Here is a 21,942-nt window from a genome sequence, read left to right as displayed (position 1 = left end):
TTTAGTGAAAGAAGTTCCTGCTTACCTTCTTTCACTGTTCTGTACTACAGTCACTCCAAATCACTCTAATTACCTCCCCTTTGCATCTACCCAAGAATTTCTACATCTGAGCCTCACCTTTTGCTTTCTCAAGTTATTCTAATGATTATTCATATGGTAGCACATCAGTATTTTTCTCTCACTGTGTTAGTAACACGCTGATCCCTAAACTAATACAGTATTTCATGCAGAATTACTGTATCAGAATTACTGGTCTCAGAGCAAGAGCTGTCATGCTTATACTCCCTACTATGCAATATTTTATCATGCACCCCAAAACAGCAGTGGCTTTTCTTCTCTCACTGCATCCCAATTATCTCTTTAACGCAGGCTTAAAATGTGTTTTCCCAAATCCTCTTTCCTAGCTTCTATTTTATGGCCTGTTCGTGCTCACCTAAGTTTTGATTGTTGCTGTTGTATTTCTTTATATTTTCCCCTTATTGTTTGAAAGTCTTCCCACTTCAACAATGTATTTCAGTAATGGACTGTCTTCACAACCCTCTTCTTCCCTCTCCAGGACTGTAAATACCACTAAAACCTCTACATGGCTATAAAAACAACTGCATTGCTATCTATTGCTGCTCAGACAACTTTAAAATCACGTATCTTTCTTCCTATTTAGGCAAATCTGAATTTATTTTTCAAGCAAGATTTCATGAGAAAGCACACACAGACCTAGGAAAGGATTTTATCACAGATGTGTATGTAATTCATTCCTTTCAGCCACTCATTTTCAACTCTATTCCAGAACACTGCTCTACAGCTTTGCAGTAGGGGCAGTCAGCTCAGAAGGGAAAGTGAGAGCACAAGAAGTCAAAAAGGACCTAGCACATCAACCCTCCTATAGTATTTAGGCAGAAAAATCACAGAGTTTATACAATCTCAGCAGTCATTAGCAGATATCATCAGCTGTTAGGAACGTGCAGAAGCAGAACTCCAAGTGATAACGTAGCTTGCAAGTTGAACCTGAAGGCATATGAACTGAGATGCCCCCACAGTTCAGTGGACACATGAAAACATGCCTCTGCTTATTTGCCTCAAATATGCCTATGGTCTTTACTGGGCCTAGTCCAGTGAGAAGTGCTGTAAAACATGCATTCTGCTTCTGACTACATTCACATCAACACAAACACTGTTCCCAGCTTTTAGTAGTGTTATTTGTTGTGTACTGTTGTAACAGAGGTCAGAATGCGTCCCTCATGCAACACGAGTAAGAAAAATCTTTAAAATTTATACAGGTTATATTTAACAAGACAAAAGTTTCAATATATTGCATTTATTTACCTCTTACATTCCAGTTATCCATTACATTTTCTTAAATAAAAACTGGCACTGCTACATGTTTTTCATCAGTTTCATTAATATCCTGTAATACATATCAGCCAGCTTGCTATTTTTATGCATAGAGTAACCTTCCAACTCAGCAAAATCCCTTCGCTTTTAAAGCCCTGATGATCTACCATATCAGTCTTCATTACTATTAAATAAGGAGAGTGAGCAAACTAACTTTCTTCCCCAGATATTTTTTTCTACACTGATGTATTTGTAAATTCCTTTATAATTCCCCATTTCCTTTGTTAGCATGAAGTAATTAAACTAATCCATCCTCTGTAAACCTCAGTTGACTCAGTGTCCTTGGGTGTCATTGCATCTTTTTTTTGATGTTTTTTTCTTAACTTCAGATCTTCAAATCTACATCCCGAGCTTACTGTTTTCCACAGCAGTTGTCAGTCATCCTTCAGCTGTAGTCTTTTTGGCTTGTGCAGCCATCTTGGACACCGATGAAATCTTGGTTCCTATGAGACCAGAATCCTTGTCCTACTCCACCTAAATCCATACTTTAGAGTGATTAATTTAAGTCCCATTTTCTCCACCAGTAAGAAATACTATAATCAGAGCAGTGTTTCTTCTACAGGACAACAAAAACTGTAATGGTTTATTGAAGCACTCTGGATGTGGCCTTGCTGCCTCTATACAAGACAAGAGGAAAGGTAAACTCCTTGCATCTTTCCTGAACATGGCATAAATCTGCTCCACACTCTTGTCTTTTTATGTAAGAAAAACCTTGGACCTTTGTATACTGCCTAGCAGGCATCTTCTGTGTTGTGACACTGAACCAAACATTCAATATCTATTATATGGTCTACAAAGGTATTGGATTAATGGTTTCATTTTGTTAACTTGGGGTGCTCCCACAAATATGCTATAAAGTATTCAGCATCCTAGCTCCACTGCCTCAAGTCCTCTCTGGGCAAAATACAGCCCTAAGAACCCCAACTCCCTCAAATATTTTTATATTCCAAAAATGGAACCATCCTAGGTTCTGGTATCTGCTCCTGAGACTGTACTTTTATCCAGCTTCTGCTTAATCAGAAATACAGAACTAGTCAATGATATATAAACAAAACATTGAAACGTGTGGTGGTATTGCTTTGCTGGTATTTGTAAATACTTCATTTGGTGCCATTTCATTAACCAGCAGTTAAAGTTCAGTTAGCATTTACTAAAATATTAAATTTCAGCACATGTTGATGCCCAGTAATTCCTTTAAAAGTGTTTCACAGCTGAGGAATTGGCAGTTTTCTTAAAACTGTCATCTTCTTGGTCAAATCCTATACTTATTCATGGATCTGGTAGCATATGAATTATATTCACTATACCCTTACTTTCATCTGTGTAAGTCAAAGTGTATGGTTTTGATCCAACACCTTGCAAAGTTCCCGTTTTGACAGTATTTACTGTGATAATTTACAATTCTGTCAATTTCTGCACTTTGCAATTTAGCTACTGCGCTATTTATTCTGGTAGCGGTTTAAAGCGTTTTCTCCTCTCTCCCAGATGAAAAATTGTAGTATGAACCTTGGCTACTGCTAGCAGCTGCACAGAGTAAGCTAAATATTGTATCAGCCAGACATCTATTTGCAATATTTGCACTCTTATTCACATATTAGGTTACTTCTGCACTGTTTATATGCAATAAAAAAGTCAACAAACTTTAAAGACATTTAGTAAGAATACATAGATAGTATACAGGCAGTAGAGCAGTCCAGACTAATCTCCATTTTCCATAATTGTTCCAAAAATAGAACAAAATACTAAGTAGTGAGAATTTTACACTCACAATTAAGATGTTGGTGCCATTTCAAAATCCACTTCAAATACTTCTTCTAGGCTGGATGCATGCTTATACATACACTAAACAGAAGGCTGCTACTCTACACCTCGCAAATACAAAAATGCACCTGCAATTTAAAGAAACAAAACAAAATCTCTACTTGCAGTCTTCATCTCCTTTTCAAAAGCTTTGTATATGAAATTGTTATGTCTCTCAAAGCTGCAGAAATCCACCATTGTTTCTGACCAACAAGGCTGCCATAGTGGTCAATCGACATGGGAAACGAACAGTTCTGCTGCTAGCTTTGCCACTGAGTAAGCTAACCACTCTTCCATTTGTAATACGGGAGAAAAGAGAGTGACCTTATTTGTAAGGTGTTTTGACATCTACTCACATCTAGGTGTTGTCATAGTTACGTATCACTTTCAACACTGGGTAAACTAATCAAAATGAACATTTTCTAACTGTTTATTTGCAATTATATGACTGGGCATCCATTCATCTGTTAAGATTTAAAGCCTTCAAAAGGAGAAATAAGAGACAACTATATTGTACCTAATTTCAGGGAAAACTCATATATTGTTAACCAGGTGTGACCAGATCTATTACATGCCAGTGATTTTTACCCAAAGGAGTAGACAAATGGGTTGAAATTATTAAAAACCAAAATAAAAAAGACTGATAGAACAACAAAGCAGTATAACATTTTTTAAACATTTATAACAATTTAAAAACTATATATATCAAATCAGTAAGCATTCAGTATCAAAACCCCATACTATGAAAAGGATATCTTTTAAAAGGATACCATTTAACTGGACTCTTCAGAAGGTTCTGCGCAAATCTTTCACACAAAACTATTAAGGAATCTGGCTCGGCATGGAATGAGAGTAAAAAGTAATACGCAAGAAGCAAATCATGATGGTCAGTTTTCAACTTGATAAATACTAACAGTAGTGCACCCTATGAATTTGTACTGAAACAGTGTTACTTTACATATTCTTTCATCTGGAAAAAGAGACATATAGTCCACTGGCATCATCTGTGGATAACAAAAATTATTAGGAGCGTTTTCAGGGCTAATGAAAATTGTAAGGAATACCAGAGGCAGAACAAACAAAGATGAAGGTTGATGATTAACACAAAATAATAAACTGCTCGTACACACCAGTTTTCTAGGACTGGCAGTCATAGGGAAAAGATTAACGAGGCATTTATTCAGTGCGTTCTGGTAAACAAAACTGAACTATTCCAACCATACATAATGCTACGGGAATATTACACCATATAATAGCAGGAGCAGTACTCAAGAAATTATAACACATAGTTACAGAAGAAGTTAATGTTGAGGATATATGTATGTAGCCTTCACTTATAAAGACTTAATTATATCCATAAGGATATAGGGGTAATTTTATGTAGTTTTTGAATTTTGCTCGAATTTATCTAATGTAACATATATCCAGTGACAGGATATGGAATAAAACGAACATATATGGCATAGCAGCTTGTAGTATATGTCCCCATAATGGGGAAACATACTGCATTGCAATATCTGATCACTTATTTAATATATTATATCACATGTAGCTTACTAAAACAACTTTTCTGTATTGCAGCTTCTTCTGTCTGTAGAGGCAGTTTGCACTGCAGAATGGCATGCAAACACATGTTTTTAAAACAGTGTTAATTGTATTATAAAAAATATCCAGAAACACTAAATTTATAAAAAACCCCATTTGCATAGCAATCCAAAATATTACTGTAAGTTACTAAGGCTGTATTATATTCAGCCTAAGCAAATCTCTCTAAGTAAAACCTCTAGGATGAATCTTTTATAAAAACAAAGCCAACACCATTTATTACAAAAACCCAACATTTTAATCTTTAAGACTTTTCAAATATTACTGCAATATGGTTGTGGGAAAACATGTTACTTTGAAAGAAATTACATATATCCAAACAAATTTGTATCTTTTCCAGTTTGATTTTCCTTGTTCAGTTCCGCATTGCCAACATGGCATTTATGTCCCAAATAAGATTCCGTAGCTGATCCATGATCTGCTTCAGCTGCTGATTCTTCTGTTTCAGTTTCTGTGGGAAGAGTTTGTTAGAAGTTTTTTTGTAATCAGTTCAAATAGCGCACTCAGAAATTCAACAAAAGTTACAGTATTATGAAATGCTATATGGATCTTTTTCTCAGTTATCTATGTGCAATATTAGTGGCATAATACATCCTCTTTAAAGGACACTCTAAAAACACAAGAAAGCTGCAAAAGTTAAGGACCATTACTAGAGGGGCAACGCTGTTTCTTTTCACAGCAATCTTTTTATCAAAACACTTGATCCCTTCAAAACCTGAAGGCTTGTGGAGATCGGTCCTCTGTTTCCAAAGTCCAAAAGATAGCACTTTAACTAGGAAGGAAGAATTCAGGCAACAAGTAAATTTATGTGAATGTATGTTGTATAACTTGGATGCACAGAAAAATGAGGGATTAATAGTAGAAGTTTGAACAAAGCACAAGGTACAGGTGAAGCCAATTGAACTTTTCCAGCCCTTCTGCCTATATAGGTCAATCCTGATGTGCTAAGGAGTCCTATCTTGAAATAGATATTCCCAAGCATGCTGAATTCTTTAAAATTATGTATTTGTTTTTGTGAACTGCAGAAGCATTTGAAGGAACAGAAGAACAGCAAACTCGCTTTTGTTTGGGTGCATAACCAGAACCTAAAAATTATGTCTTTACAGAAGAAAGATCAGTGCATTAAGACAACGCACAATCTCCCTAACCTTTCACGTTTCACAATAATACACATATTTATTGTCTGATTTATTCACTTTCCTGGTCAAATCAAAGCTGTCAAGAACTAAGTTACTGTGTATTGTTAACAACAACCGATGTCCTTCATTTCATTCTGATTTGATGTCAGCCTTCTCACATTAGAGATCAAACTACTTATTCATTAGGGAAGTCCACAGTTCCAAGTAAAGTGAAAGCACAGGAAAGACTCACTACCATCAAAAAAAGACAAACTATTCAAAATGTTTCAGGTCTGACATAACTTTGTACTTGCACTACACAAATGGCAATACATTAAAAGGGTAACTCAGATCAGTAATGGGACCAAAGTAACTGGAACAGTGATAAAAGGAAGCAACAAAAGAAGCAATATCCTGAAAATGTCTCCGGAATTTTGCTGTGGACAACACACCAATACTTTTAAGTTGCCCAGCTGGTCAGCTGGGAAAGAAGCCCGGGGAAAAAAAGGAAATCCATTCACTTCAGAGCTGTAAAAATGGTCTGAAGTAATATGGTAATTAGGCTTTGATTACATTGGGAACATAGCACTTTGAGCAAGAGAAATATTCCTGAACAGACTATGGTGGACACATTACCTGGAAGGAGAGACAACTCCCAATTCCAGACTCCTGAGAATGATGTAAAAACAGATGTAGGACAGTTCACGTGTGCTAACTCAGAATTTCTAATCAAGCATTTGACAGACTAAAAAGTATTTTAAAGATAACTACGTGCATTTATCTAATGCTTCTTTCTTTTCCATTTGCTAATGCAAGACTTCACAATACACAGCAGAGATCCAACTCCTGAAGACAAGACAGAAAACTGAGAAGCATGTAGTTACCATAGCATCCAAATGACAGAATTGCAAGTGTCTCCCTACAAAAGCTCATAATGTAAGATCTTGATGCTTGAGAAAGCATAAGAGGCATGAGATAAACAAGCATGTTCACACCTGTGGCATTTTTAAACATTTCTGTTTGCCATCCTCAACATTCAATCTTAGAGAAATCAAGGAATGTTACATCAAAACTACTAGTTTACTGCAAGTTGTCACTCACCGATACTGAGGGCATGCCATTTCATGATTTTTCAAAGCTTTCATCAATAGAAATGAAGGCTGAACAGTCACTGATGGTTATTCACATCACAGAAAGAACCATTAACCTCTGATATGCAGATTGTGTTCTCTCTCCATCCATGTCTAATTGTACTGTTAAATATTGTTACATAGGTATGCTCACATGAACTTTACATAAGTTATGCCCAAAAGACTCATTCTGTAAGACTGTTTTCATTTCTTGTGCAAGTGTTATGAAACTGTAAATTGCTTGATCTTTACTTGATACTAGACAAGGGAACCTTCAAATTGGATTTAATTTGTTTTCAAAGCATCTGTAAAGACAAGAAGTACACAACTGTTACTTTATTTATCTGAAAATAATTTTAGATCCTGGTCTTCAGTGAAGAGCTATTTGCTTAGCTCTTCTATTCTACTTTTTCTAGAGACAGAAAAAACATTTAAGATGAAGCAACATCTCTGGATTGCTAGGCTGAAAAAAAAAAAGAATAGAGAGAGGAAAAAATCCACCTCAGAGAGCATGGTCTCCTAATTGAAATGCATATAGCGATCTTTGTTACTGATCTTTGACAGGCAGTGGTCCACACCACAAAGTACTACATAATTAATACGTTCTGCACCACTGGCAGTGCTGGCCTCTGCTTAAGATTTTCCTGAGCCAGTAACAACATCTCAACTCTGGTCTAACCTTGGAAAGATAGGTGAAAGGGCCTACTCGGGAAACAGGCAAGTTCTGTAAGCAGCTTCTGCAGCAATGACACATTTTCATTTGAACAGATTGCTTCCAAGTTGTCTCCCACTCTTTCCTCCTTCTACTGAAATGACTTAGTTGAACTCTGGACTGCTTCTTAGGATTAACAGTCATATGAAACAAGAAAACGTACTTCATCCTACATATATACTACAGCTTCTGACTTTATCTGTTTTAAGATAGCACAGGAAATTACCTTATATGAGGCAGTTTATAACAAGTTTGAGAGATCTAAATTCACCTTACATGACACGCATGTTTCTGTTAGTCCCTCTTTGTCAAGAAAAGTGATCTGACTGGAAACCAATCCTAAGGGGTCTTCTTTGGTGATATTAATTTTCAGTGTGACTAATTATCCATTTTGACTAACACTGCAAGTACTATGGCAAGCACGATGGAGTTGGCAAGGACTGCACCTTCCAGTAACTGAGACCTTAGTAGGCTTAGGTCAGGTAGGATATTTATGAAAACATGTACAGAAGCACAAAATCCACATAAATGAAACTAAGTGGAAGAACCATAACATACATCCAGAAAATAGCTGTCTTTCAAGTAATGTGCCAAAAGTAACTTGACATGTGTGCCACTTTTGGCTGGGATAGAGTGAAATTTCTTCATAGTAGGTAGTATGGGGCTGTGTTTTAGATTTGTGCTGAAAACAGTGTTGGTAATTCAGGGATGTTTTTGTTATTGTTGAGCAGTGCTTACCCAGAGCCAAGGCCTTTTCTGCTTCTCACACCACCCCACCAGCGAGCAGGCTGGGGGGGCACAAGGAGTCGGAAGGAGACACAGCTGGGACAGCTGACCCCAACTGACCAAAGGGATATTCCATGCCACATGACGTCATACTCAGACATGACGTCATGCTCAGCATAGAAACCTGGGGGAATAAGAAGGAAGGGGGGACATTTGGAGTGATGGCATTTGTCTTCGATACATGTGATGGAGCCCTGCCTTCCTGGAGATGGCTGAACACCTGCCTGCTGATGGGAAGCAGTGAATGAATACCTTCTTTCACTTTGCTTGCACACGTGGCTTTTGTTTTACTTATTAAACTGCCTTTATCTCAACCCACGAGTTTTCTCAGTTTTACTCTTCCGATTGATTCTCTCCCCCATCTCACCGGGGCGGGGTGGGAGGGTGGGTACGGAGTGAGCAAGTGGCTGTGTGGTGCTTAGTTGCCGTCTTAGGGTTAAACCACAACAACATGTTTCATACAGATTTGGGCTCAGTAGGACATAGTAATTTCAACTTCGACCAAAATCAGTTTTTGACTTAAACTCATATTTTGGTTCACTTTCATTTCATTTGAAATCAGTGCTGTCTAGACCAATCCACAACTTTCTATCAGAGATGTATCAGAACTTTCCTTTGCACACTATTCCTCTCTCTCTCCTCATCTTAAGCTCATTAGCTTTCACATTTTAAAACTTAAACATCACTATGAGTCATTGTTCTGCACTCAATCCATTTGTTAAAATTCCCTTTATCAGGCAAAGATAATAGCGTAAACACTGTGGAAGAGTAAGATTACATCCCAGCTGATGCCTGTAAAAACATCAAAAGTACTTGCCTGTGTTGTACAGGCACTTCTGCTTAAGAAAAAAAAAGAAGAGACATTTCCATCTTGAAAATCTTATATAAAAGACCATTCTCCTGAATGCTCTGCCAGCTATAGTTTTTACCTGCTCTGTTCAAGACCTGCAACAGTACAGGGCAGAAGTACATATAAGCGTAATAAAGCACTACATATTAATAGTAGTACCTTGCATAAATCTCAGCAGAATTAAAACAATTATGTTTACTTTGTTAATTACGACTCTACTGCAGAGAGGACTTACATCACCTTCTTTTTCATGAACTTGTTACTCCTTCTGATGGTTAAACTGCTGTAGGAAGTGATTGTTGAAAGTCTTATCAAGGCGACAATGGCCTCTGCTTTTCCATGTAAGTCAAACCCAAGAAATTTCTAAAGAAACACAGTGTTTGTAATAGGTGAGAAAAAGTAAAGCCTGCCCTGGCAATTTATACTGTTCTTTTTTTGAGTGAGTCCTTCATAATGAAATCTCTAAACTAAGGAGGTGGAAATACTGCAGAGAAAAAAATGATAGAAAAAATGCCTCAACACTTTGCTCAAACTCTCTCAAAGCTGCCAGGTGACGTTCTAACTTATGGCAACTCAAATGATACCAAGGGGCCCACCTTCCATCATAATAAATTCACGTATCCATCTATTTATAATATTTTTTTCAAATGGATAAAAAGTATTCATCACTAATACACTAATTGCTGTGCAATTAAATATTAACACACACATTGTTCAATAACTACAGCTTTTCCTGATGTCATTCACAGGCATAACTGTTCTATCCTTAACTGGAAATGAGAGACTGGGTTTTCTGCATCCCTCCTCACCTGATAGCTGAAAGGAAAACTGCTCCTTCGGCATGCATTAGTCTTTGTTCCTGAAACAAGCAGAGGCACCAGAGACAGCCTGTGCTCCACTGCATGCTCAATACTTTCCACATATTGAACCAGACAGCAATTGCATGTATCCACTGCTCTGTTGTTCAAAGAAGAATAAGTGTGTTCATTAAAATAGATGGATGTTTGCTTCATACCAATTATTTATCATTCAACAATGAAGTCTGACATCTTATTTCCTGAGTACCCTCTAAGCTATGTAGCTTGTAACGGAATTATCCATTCCCCAAGGAGCTTCTCACCACGCTCCTCAGTGTTACATCCCCATTCTTAACATGAAAATCACACAGATGTATGACCCTCAGTTACAGATGGCAATGAAGTCACAAGAAGACTACAGATAAAACTGGAGTGCCTACTAACTTTGTCCAGAGACATAGAAGATTCAAGTCCATCACTAAACTTCATATTTTAACACCTTGCTACAAATTTTCAAAGGACAGCTATCACCAACTGTAAGGGGAAGAATGAACAACTATCACAGACATTTTGTGGCAGAGACAAGAATAAAAATCCAGTTCTCAAGAGCAGCCTTCAGTTACTTACTCACTACCTACATTAAATCCTTCCTTCTCATTCCCAAATTGCCTGCTTATTGAATACCCTCATACAAGCTACACAATATGTAAACCAGGTTTTATAATCTTCTTTATCACAATACTGATTCAATCTAAACAGTGCCTAGCAGTTTATAGCTCAAGCACTCTTCCAGAAGAGAATGGGGCAGAGGGGAAGAAAGGAACCAAATGTGATAATGTAATAAAGGTTGTTTAATATGCATTTATACGAGAACAAAAAGGGACAATTGCGATTGTACAGACAGCTTTAAGCTTGACATTTCCTCACTTTTCTCAACTTTGTAACCATGATATTATTTTGATATAGGAAGCTACAAGAAAAACTTTGCATGCAACATTTTAAATGAAACTGAAAAGGAAATATTTCATTATATGGAATAAAATGCCTTTCAATGCTGAGAGAGCTGGCTGATGACATTACAAGACCACTCTACATAATTTTCTATTGGAGATGGGGAGAGGTTCCTGATGAAAAAGGAAATGTCTCAACCCATCTTCAAGAAAGGCAAGGCGGGGGAATCCAGAAAACTACAGAAACTACAGCCTAACCCTGACCCCAGAAAGACTATGCAGCAAATCCTCCCGGAAGCCATGTCCAGACACATGAATGATAAGGTGACTGGGAGCAGTCATCTTGCATTTACCAAAGATGTGTTATGCCTGACCAACATGATCGCCTTCTACTGAGAAATGACTGGCTGTGTGGCCAAGGGGAGAGCAGGGGATTTTCTTTACTTTCATATTAGTCAGGCTTTTGACACAGTCTCTCATAGTATCCTTGCAGCCAAATTGGAGAGATGTCATTTGGATAGGTGGATTATAGGGTTGATGGAAAACTGGCTAGACTACTGGGTTCTAAATGTTGTGATCATCAGTATAAAACCAAGTGGCAGCTGGTCACTGATATTTCTCAGGTTTGATACTAAGGTCAATATACTTAATATCCTCATTAATGACTTATCCACACTTAATGACTTAATGACCGTATCAAAGTACCAAATTTGTGGACAATACTGAACTGGGGGAAGTGGTCAGTATACTCAGTGGTAGGATGTCCAATTCACAGGTGGGAAAGGCAGGCCAACACCTATCTCAGGAACCTCAATTAAAGCAACATCCTACATTTGAAAACAGGATAAACTGCTACAACAGCACAGGCAGAGGGCTGACTGAATAGAAAGCAGATTTACAGAAAATGACCCAAGGTCCTTTTTGAAACTTTCTGACAAGTAGAAAATGAGTCAGCAGTGGATCTTTTTGTAACAGTGAAGACTAGCTGCATGCTGTGCTATATTAGCAACAGTGTACCTATCAGGTAAAGTGAAATTGTTCCTCTCTTCTATTTGGCTCTGGAAAATGATTGTCCAATTTGGGGCTCAATACAAAACACTAACATACTGGAGAACATCTAGTGAAAGACCACCAAGATGATTAAAGCTTTATTTGTTCAGTCTCAAGCAGAGAAGGCTAAGGCAGGATCAAGATGCTGTCTTCAGCTACTTAATGAAGATCATAGAAAAGACAAAGCTGGACTTTTCTTGAAGGAAAGCAAAAGCAAAAGGATGAGGAGCAGTGGACATGAGTTACAGTGAAGAAAATTCCAATGTAACGTTAGGAAAACTTTCACAGTGAAAGTCAACACTTAAGGAAGGGCCCAGAAAGGGTAGAATTTCCATCCTTACAAATACTGAAAATGGTACTCGATATGAGCCTGAGCAACTGAATCTAACTTTGCGGGCTGGCCCTGCTTTGAGCTGGGGGTTGAATCAGATAATCTCCAGTACTCCCACTGAGCCTAAATTCCTCTGTGATTCTACCATTGCAGAGAGCCAGTTTAGGTACCCAAAACAGGACGGAACAGCCCCCAGTGCAGATTAATCTGCTGAGAAGGTGTCCAAATAAACAATTCCTCCCCTCTTGTTAAAGTGTTCCTTGGGGCACACTCAATATTTTGGGTGAAAAAGGACTCTACAAATACAAAACAAATTAAAAATACATGCATGAAAGATTGTTTAAAAGAAATGCAAGTTTTCAGCACAGTCAAAAGTAGTTTTCAGGTAAGGTTCTCCAAAGAGAAAGACTAATTCCAAATCACTGCCATTTTAAGGACTACTTCTCTAAACATCAGCTGCAGTGCACAATGGTTTTGTTATCAAAAAAGCCCCAAGCTAAACTTCTAACAGCTTAACTTAAAAGCCTGTCATGTAGATTGTCTCTTCTGCTCTTAGCAAGATCACCATTAACCAGTTAGCAAAGATTAATTAAGAATATCAAACATGATTGTTTTCTAAAGGGTCACCTAGAATGTCCTCATGCTATTTCGCATTATTTCATTTTCACCCATATGTATTGAGACTACTAATTATGCCATGGTTTTACTAAGCGCTTCATTTGAAACCAGACCTACAGCATCTAAAAACCCAAAGCTGCACTTGCTCCATTTCTAAAAACAATAGTAAAGAAAAGCTGCTGCTAAGGCAGCAACACAGATTAAAATGTTCTCAGTCTGTGATTTGATATTTTTATTGTAAGTCCTGTCAAATGTACTACAAGACCATGGACCCAAGGTAAGCCTGACATCTTGGAAAATATTACAGATGATGCTATACTTAGAAGGTAAAAAACCTGTAGACAGAACATTAAAGACTCAAAAAATATGAAGGCAAGTGAGGAAATTTTGGTAACAGCTTCCAATTGTTGCAAATAGTAATTATGTTCAGTGAAAACTGGATCAGGACCTGTATTAGTAGACCAATGTAAACGCTAAACTGATTCTGGAACAGTAAATTTTTATTCCAGAAAAGAGTCAACCACCTCAACAATTTACAACCCCAGTAAGCAAATACAGATAAAAGGAATAAGCAACATTTTTTGGAACTGCGGGAGAGAACCGTTTAGTACAAAAGGTAGAGGTAGTCAGTGCTCAACAAATGGTTTGTTTGGTTGTTTTACAATAATGGTGCACTCTTCTTAGTGCTGGCAAAAATCCCTTTTGTTTTTACACTTAACAGGTTTTATTTAAACCTACAGATGCTAAATATTACTGAATTGCTAGCACAGAAATTCATTACCTTGTAAACTGATCTACATTTTAGATTAATGGACAAGTACTTCTTAGCCAAGGTGAGCGTGTTAAATTTTCTGACCTAAAAGATAAGTCTAATATAGCAGAATAAATAAATGAATAAATAAATGAATAAGACCAAAAGATGTCACTATACAGTAAAATGACATCAAATGACGACAAAGTTTATATGATCTGCTAGTTTTGGCTGTGCTCCACAGGGCCCCTGCAGGGCAGTTAGTGTCTTTCACACATATCCAGAGCCACTAAAGAGATCAGACTGGCTGGGATATCCCAGCAAGAAGGGCAAAATTAAGAGACCCATGAAAGGTCTAAGAATTCAAATGTCTCAATAGTGTCAAAGTATGGGGTTATTGCAATAATGCTTTTTTGGTACAAGTAACATGCAAGACTGAAAAAATACTGCCTATCACAGAAAAAAGGACTAGGCGAGAACAGGACAACCAGCTGAAGGAAGAAAAGATAGTGGGTCAAGACTATAAAAAGCTTCTTCATCTGTCATGTTGGTTTACCTGTCACAGCATTTTCACCATTTTGTATTACTGAAATTTTGCTAAAATAAATTAGGCAAAATTGCATTGGAGGTGGACATTACATACTACAGAGGATTGGAAGGCTATCAGGAGGGCCAGCTAAGAACCAGAGAGGGCTATTTAAGTCCAGCAGCCAGTGTCAGAAATTAGACCATTTAACCTGATTCTAATGATTTTTCTTTGCAAAAATAAGAATTTCTGTATTTCTAGTCATAAAAACCAAAGCATTTCGTATTCTGTAATGTATTAAAATTAGAACTTTGAAAGTGGTAGTGGATGTGCTTATACAGCTGGAGGCAGATGAAAGAAAAAAACTCAGTGCGCTTTCAAAATCAAGAAATTTCAAAGTTTCAATTTCTTTTGCAGCAGTTACTAAATATTTGTCTGTAAGAATACTAGAGAAAGTTCAACTATTTTGTGAAGTTTTACTGTGGAAAATCTGGAAATTAGGTCTAGGCATTTAAGTGTAAATACAGGATTTCAGACCAGATTTAAGTGAAGGTTTTAATACATTCTTAATTACCAATTTGCTACCAATGGTCCTGTGATACCATCAACCTTTTTAAAGTTCAGAACTCATCATAAACATTTATGAAATTCTTTTCACGAGATCACACCAAGGAGGTTTAAAAACATATTACCATACAAGTACAACATCAAGGGCAAAAACATGTCATAGAACTATTAAAAACACAGCAAATATGGACAGTTAAGCTTATTAACTCTTAAAGATTGCAAATAAATGTGCATAAATTCACAGTACAACATTACATACAATATAAAGTATACAACCCTGCTACATCAGCACTGCAGAAAGAATACAACAGGAAAGCTGACAAGTCCTTTTCTCTAAATTCATGTAGTCCTCATTTTCTCCTGTACAATATGCATGCATTTTTCAAAATAAATGGGTTACGAAAAATTCAGTACATCTCTGATTGTTGAAGGCAAATTAAAATATTGGAAACATTTTAGAAGCTGAAAACCCAGCAATTATTCTTTCCATAAATAAATATTTTACTCATTTATGTCCTTTGTTCAGTGATTTTTTTAGATTATGCCTCCTTTTTACTATGTATTTACAGATATTACAGCTACAGAAATATTTAATTAATCCTATCTTTGTACTTTACAGATTTAAAAAACAGTGCTGAAAATTGTGGTGTGGTAAAACTACGTATTTTTAATCTCAATTTTATATTACCATTTACTACAGCATATTTATTTTTAGATTTGAATCCATCTTCAGTAATTGTACTCAGTGGCATACTGCCACCCAAACCGAAAATTTAACAGCACCTTTATCATACATTGTACACTTTTTTTCTGAATGTGTCAAGATTCAATAAATGCTACACTTAAAAAGGAATGGTCTTCCTCAAACTGTCAAAATACAGGAGGGACCCCTGAAAATCCTTTACTAACTCACATCACTGCAATAATATTTACATATCTGATGTTCAATACCCATTTTTTAATACCTAAGGTAAGTTTTGAAGAGAAATAAGTTCAACCTTACCTCAACCTGTACTGCAAGTATCTAGTGGGTTAAGCATAAACATAATACCCCATATTTGGAAGAATATATGTAGGTTTAAAAAGAGGCACAAGTTAAAATTGTCAAGAAACCTAAACTCTACAGCCAGAGGTACAGCTAAAAAAACCCTGCTTACTAAAAGGTAATTCTGAAATAGTTACATGCAAAGTATTTATTACCAAGTTTGATGGTAGTCATCACACATATTGCATTTAGTACAGCAATCTAGAAATTTAAGCTTTGTAATGACAACATGACATTTTCAGTTTTATGCAAATTAATTTCTACTTTGTTACCTTATTTACTTCCATGATTTCCCTTCTCTCTTCAGTAGCAAAACGAAGCTGACTTGCAGCACTACGATCGTCGTGCTTGGAGCCATCTTCTTCAACATATGGAATAAGTTGCTGTGAAGACAAAAAACATTAGCTTTAGATAAAAAAAGAAAAAAAAAAAAAAAAGAAAAAATAAGAAAAGAAGGGAGGAAAAAAAGAAACCAAAACCAGAACATACATAAGTTACTGCCATTTTCTCCATAAGTTCAAACTTCCCAAGAGTAAGTGGAGACAAGCTTAATTTGTCACCTCAAACCCAAAGACCTTGAAATGACCTCAGTAGGTTCTCCAGGAAAACAATGTACTTCAAAAATACACAATCCCACATATTATCATGCCTAGACCTAAGCAATTACACAACTGCAGGCAGAACCCAGTATTTACATTTTAAGATATTTATCACAGATAATCCTTGTATTCTTGAAGTCTTCAGATTGTTATTTTAAAATTTACTATTCCACACTATGAAATACCACAAACACAAAGTTATCATTCTTATAAAGTATTTCAGTGATATACTAAACATAATTATGACTGGCTTTACATAGCTACTTGGTTAATACCCTAATTATGACTTGCTATTTTAGTGGGCCTCTGTTTGGCTATTCTTAAGACGAGGCCCACAGTTACCTAATAGGAATTTTTCTGTAAGAATTTCCCACTGTGATCTCCTCAAGCATGTAGTGTACTATCTTTATTGTATGGTTCTACAAAGCCAAAAATCTTCAATAAAGAATTTCTAGATGAATATTAATGTATGTTCCCTTCCTAAAAAAACCTGAATCAGTAAATATACTAGATACAAAACAAATACATGCTTCTGTCAGAACACTCCCAAGCTACTAACATCTTATTAAAAAATAATTATAAGCTGTAACATATTACACAAACATAGCTCCACAAAATCTATAGTCTATCATTGATTTTTCTGTCCTGAACTAAAAAAAGCTAAAGTGGATAGCAAAATTACATCCTTGTTCACATACACATTACAGGCAAATGAAAGACTAGTAATTGGTGCAAATGAGCAAGAAGACATTAGTTTAAAAGTCTGGGACCATGTTCCTCATCAAATGCATATTAACTTGTTACTTAGGTTGGGGTGTAATATTATGAAGCATTGAGTACTATCCTTCAGCATTCTGATGGAAAACTTACTTTGATTTAACCCACTGAGAATTTAATTTCCTTCTATACAAAAATTTTTTAGGCCACTCTTATGAAGCTTATTAAAATGGCCAAAAACAACCACACAAAACTCTGCCATGAGAATGCAGTAAAGGTTAACAACTCACTATGTTTGCATACCATGAAGTAGTGTGGATGCTAAATACTCTTTGAAAAATCTTCTCTCTCTCTCTGATGCAAAAATAAAGTACCACTCAAAGTGGAACATCTCCTTTGAAAACTCCCATCTTTCAGAAAAGCTAGTAGAAAAAAAACACAGAAAAGCAAAGAACTACACCTAACACACAAATGAAGCTGGAAATTTAATCAATTAGAGGGCTTTGTAGCCAGATTTGCTTCACAATTATCTCATGCCTCACTATGTTAGTTAACAGAAAGTTGATAAGAATACCTATTAAATTAGTAGTCCACATTAACAAAAAAATATAAAAACATTTATATCAATAATAATAGACTAAGGAATATTAGTAGGTACTGACTTCTCCTGCCTGTGTGGAAAAAGAGATTAGTTGATATTCTTTAAAGATATGGTTAGAATGTCAGTCATCAAATAATATGATTGAGACTATTATTGAAAAGCTGAAATAAGAATTTACAAAAACTGATCCAAGAGGAATGGCGTGCCACTCTCATTCACCCTAACCAATAAAACATGAGGAGGCAGGCATTCTATTAACTTCACAACAGAACAGACTAAGTAGGTAAGAAGAATTCCATCTATTAATACAAAACTCTGCTGTGCATAACGTATCAATGAGACATTGCATTAAAAAAAGCTTATAGTGACTACTCATGTTCTCTATGGTGATTCTTTTTCATCCTGGTAACAGGAAAAAACTGTGAAAAGAAAAGACCAACCCCACCTCATCCCAACCATATGTCAAAACAAGACACATCTAAAGCTTTTAAAGGGGTCACAAGTATTCAGCTATTGCACACAAGTCAACAAACCATGAAAAAAGTTTTATTTTTTTAAATGGGAAAGTTATCTTACTCCCTCGCTTGCTCTAAGGTTTCCAAATACCTTTCTCTGAAACAAATGGCAGTGACTGTTGACAGAAGTAGATCAGTAGCCTAGAATGGACTGTACAGAACAGACTCCTTCATCTCTTTATTCCTATTCAGTGAAGGGACTCAAATACAAAATATACTGCTTAAATGATTAAAACTCAATGGACAATCAGAGTTGCCTCAGAATCCAGAGATCAGTAATTAAAGAACTTCACAATTCTAGTTAATATAGAGCAGTAGTAACTCAAATTGTTACAGAAAACAGACTTAAGAGTATTAATAGGAATTAGAAACCATTTAACTTATGAGAGGGGAAAATTAAGTTTGGATTTTACTAGGAACAGCATTTTTATTAGCTAAACTTTGGCCAATCCTCCTTCCTGGAAGTCTTACCCTGTTAACTTTTCCATCACCACTACATATTCAGATTTGGTTCATACTGGCTCAGCAGGGTTAAAAGTAGCTGAGAAAAGGAACTACGGAGGCACAGACTTGATAGGCAGAACAAGAGAATAATGCTTATTACTCAGGGAGCCAGGCTGGCAGGTGAGAGCTTAAAGCACACGTTTTCCTGCTATAACAACTTCTTTAAAAAACAACTTGTGCTGACCCTTTTTTCCCTAGGGGAAACAAATTAGTGAATGTACCAAGAAGCCTGAGGAAAAAGGCTAAAATTTTAAATGAAGTTTGATTTCAAAATTGGATCCCTCTGAATTGGTAAGAAATGTTGATGTTAACGTGGAAGTTTCACAGTCTTCCAGCCACCTCCAAATAATAACCAGAACTCAGTCCACTGAATAATTTCAGTCTCATTTAAAACTTGTTATGAGTCTCCTGCAACTCAGGAGAATGGATGACATGCTAAGCAGAGAGTGGTTATTCTGATTTGTAATTTATATATCAATAAAGATACTTACCTCTATGGGAACAGGATCGAGCCCAGCACAGTTTTCATTGCATTTGTCATAGACTAATCTCAGTTTTCTGAAGAGTATTGATAGCTGACGGAGATGTTCCTGCAGCTTTCCCAGTCTGTCTTGATATGTTCCAGTATGATAAGTAACACCATTCGGTAACTTAGAGAACCAGAACCCCAAAACGTTAAAAATATTATGTTAAAGTTTCTGTCACACGAAATAAATAAACTAAAATAAATCACAGAGGGTTTTTTACATTTTAAAATAAGACAATCACACTATCCCCACAGAAATCACTGAAATTTCTGTTTTCTTTAGCAGCAAAATTCTGTATTTTATCTGCTCATCTGATGTGCCAAATTACTGCTGTTGAACAGCTTCGTATATTCTACACTTTTGATTGTTGTCAATCCCTCTCTAACTCTTTTCACTGAATGTCTTCAACATGCTTGAGCATGACACTGTTGTTATCTGAGTATTATACTTTGAGAGTTTGTGTATTAACCCCAGGTCAAATTCAGAGACACAATCAAAGTTAATTCACAGTTAGCAAATTCCAAGTACGTATATCTATACCTAAGATAACTACAGAAGGAAACTGCCAGAGTCATGAAAATACAGAGGGAACGGGAGTGATTATTTATCTTCTGCTGTCAACAGAGAAACACAACAAAAGTTTCTATGTTTTCTCAGGAAGTACCCATGCATAAGGATTATGTCCACTTTAATAACAAAGAGAAATGTCAAAACGTTCTAGGTGGGCAACATTACAGAAAAAGATCAATGAAAATTCCTCTAAAATTACTCCCCAGATGTTAACAAAAACTGAGAAACATAACTGGCATATAAACAGACTTCACTATTAATAAAGGAAAACACAGATATTAAATGCGTTTAGAGTATAGTCATTGTGGGGGATATAACAATTTAGCATTTCTGAATGTTCTCCATCTTCACTTAATGTACAGGAGTAAGCAAACCTATTAAGAGTAGTATTCACTTCTCCAATCAATCCCCCTTTTCAAAGCAGTTTGATTGAGTTACGTATTTAAATGTCCTAAGCTACCTCCTGCGCCTACACATGGCAGTTGGTGGGAAAAACATGGGAAGTTGAGGACCATAAGAAGAAAAAGTTATTTCTCACCTGCATGTTCCTCAGTAACTGGAAGATTTCCATGGTTCGAAATACAATGTCCTGCACAGTCTCTTGGCCAATTCGACAGAGAGAGGCTGTATTTACCTCCCGAGCTGCTTGAGCCTGCGTCCCCGAGAAAGCACCGGGAGGCATGCCTGCCCCAGCCAGAGGGGGAGTTGACATCTCCTGACGTTACCCGGTCCCACCGAGACAAGCTGCACGAAGAAGTTAAGACGGAACGATTAAGTGCTTGTTTGAGTCTGCCATAGTAAACTTCTGCATGGCGGCTATACCATTCCTCTTCCCCATACGTGGTCCTATCCCTGACAAAAACCGTTCAACTGACAAAAAGGCGGCTCAGCGCAGCGCCCTTTGGTTTGGACACCGCTCCCTTAACCACTACAGCTTCGCTGGGCGGTGGGACTGGGGGTGCTCCTCACACACATCCCCTCAGAGCGGTCGCCAGGAGGGCCCCTGCCCCGATCCGTCGCAAGGGGACACGGAAGAGCCTTTTGCCCGGCTCCAACACGCTCAATCGCGGCCCTGCGCCCGGGCCCCGCGACCGGCACCTGCCCAACCGCCTGCTCCTCCCTCCGCTGCAGGGAACGGCCTGAGGCACCGCTTACCCGCCCCGCAACCCCGGGAGGGTCAGCCCGCCCCCCCCCACTCCCGCCTGGGTCCCGGCCCCCCTCCGGCGCTGCAGGCCCCTCCCGGACGAGCAGGCCCACCGGGTGCCTCCCCGGCTAGCACGGCCGCCCGAGGAGCCGCGCGGAGTTACCGGGACGGGGCGCGACATCAGCCCCGCTCCCCCTGACCGCAGCGGGGCAGGCCCCGGCAGGCTGGGGGGCGCGGGAGGGGGAGGAGGAGGGCCCGCCCCGAGCTCCGCGGGGACGCCCGGTTGGTAACGGGCCGCGCTGCCGCCATGGGAGGCAGCAAGGGACCCCGCTAGGTCTGCCCTCCCCCGGCCGGTAGCCGGTAGCCGGTACTCACGGGGATACCGGGGCGCCGCGTTGCCCTGGAAACGCGCAGGCGGAAGCAGTCGGCGCTGCCCGGCAGCGCGGGCGACCCGAAGCGGAAGCAACGCCACGGCAGGGGGCGGGGCGGAGCGGGCGTGAGGGCGGGTTGGTGTGAGGGGCGGTGGCGCTGAGGGGACCGGGACCGGGAGTGGGAGCGGGACTGGGAGCGGGAGCGGAGCGGCCGGGGGTGTGGAGCCGTGGAGGCCCCGTTCCCCGGTGCCGGGTGTCTGTCATGCCGGCTCCCCCCGGGAAACCCGCCTCGGCCTGCAGCCCTCGCGGGCTTGGTGCCGTCCCTGTCCGCCGCGCCTGGGCTCCTCAGTGACGGCCTTGTTCGGG

At 38.4% G+C, this 21,942-nt stretch overlaps 1 protein-coding gene across 3 annotated transcripts in view; it reads right to left on the bottom strand.

Moving 5' to 3' along the window:
- The window catches only part of MED30 (mediator complex subunit 30), a 61,255-nt gene extending 39,582 nt beyond the window's left edge, over positions 1-21,673 (bottom strand). Inside the window, exons 1-5 of one of the 3 annotated variants that reach the window (XR_007509114.1) lie at positions 21,369-21,493; positions 20,600-20,805; positions 19,456-19,614; positions 16,301-16,411; positions 4,298-5,248 (exon numbers count right to left, since the gene is read on the bottom strand). Coding sequence is in view for 2 of the 3 variants with exons in the window: in XM_049825030.1 (XP_049680987.1) it covers positions 5,153-5,248; positions 16,301-16,411; positions 19,456-19,614; positions 20,600-20,773 (540 nt within the window). In the remaining variant the exon portion in view is untranslated. Of the gene's footprint in view, positions 1-1,328; positions 5,249-16,300; positions 16,412-19,455; positions 19,615-20,599; positions 20,806-21,368; positions 21,494-21,580 lie in introns of those variants that run through there. The other 2 variants (XM_049825030.1, XM_049825020.1) reach the window with 2 other exon arrangements.
- Between the last annotated feature and the right edge of the window lie 269 nt (positions 21,674-21,942).

Source organism: Accipiter gentilis, chromosome 2 (assembly GCF_929443795.1).
Source record: "Accipiter gentilis chromosome 2, bAccGen1.1, whole genome shotgun sequence".
Classification (NCBI taxonomy): domain Eukaryota; kingdom Metazoa; phylum Chordata; class Aves; order Accipitriformes; family Accipitridae; genus Astur; species Astur gentilis.
This window is presented reverse-complemented; position numbering and strand designations above follow the sequence as displayed.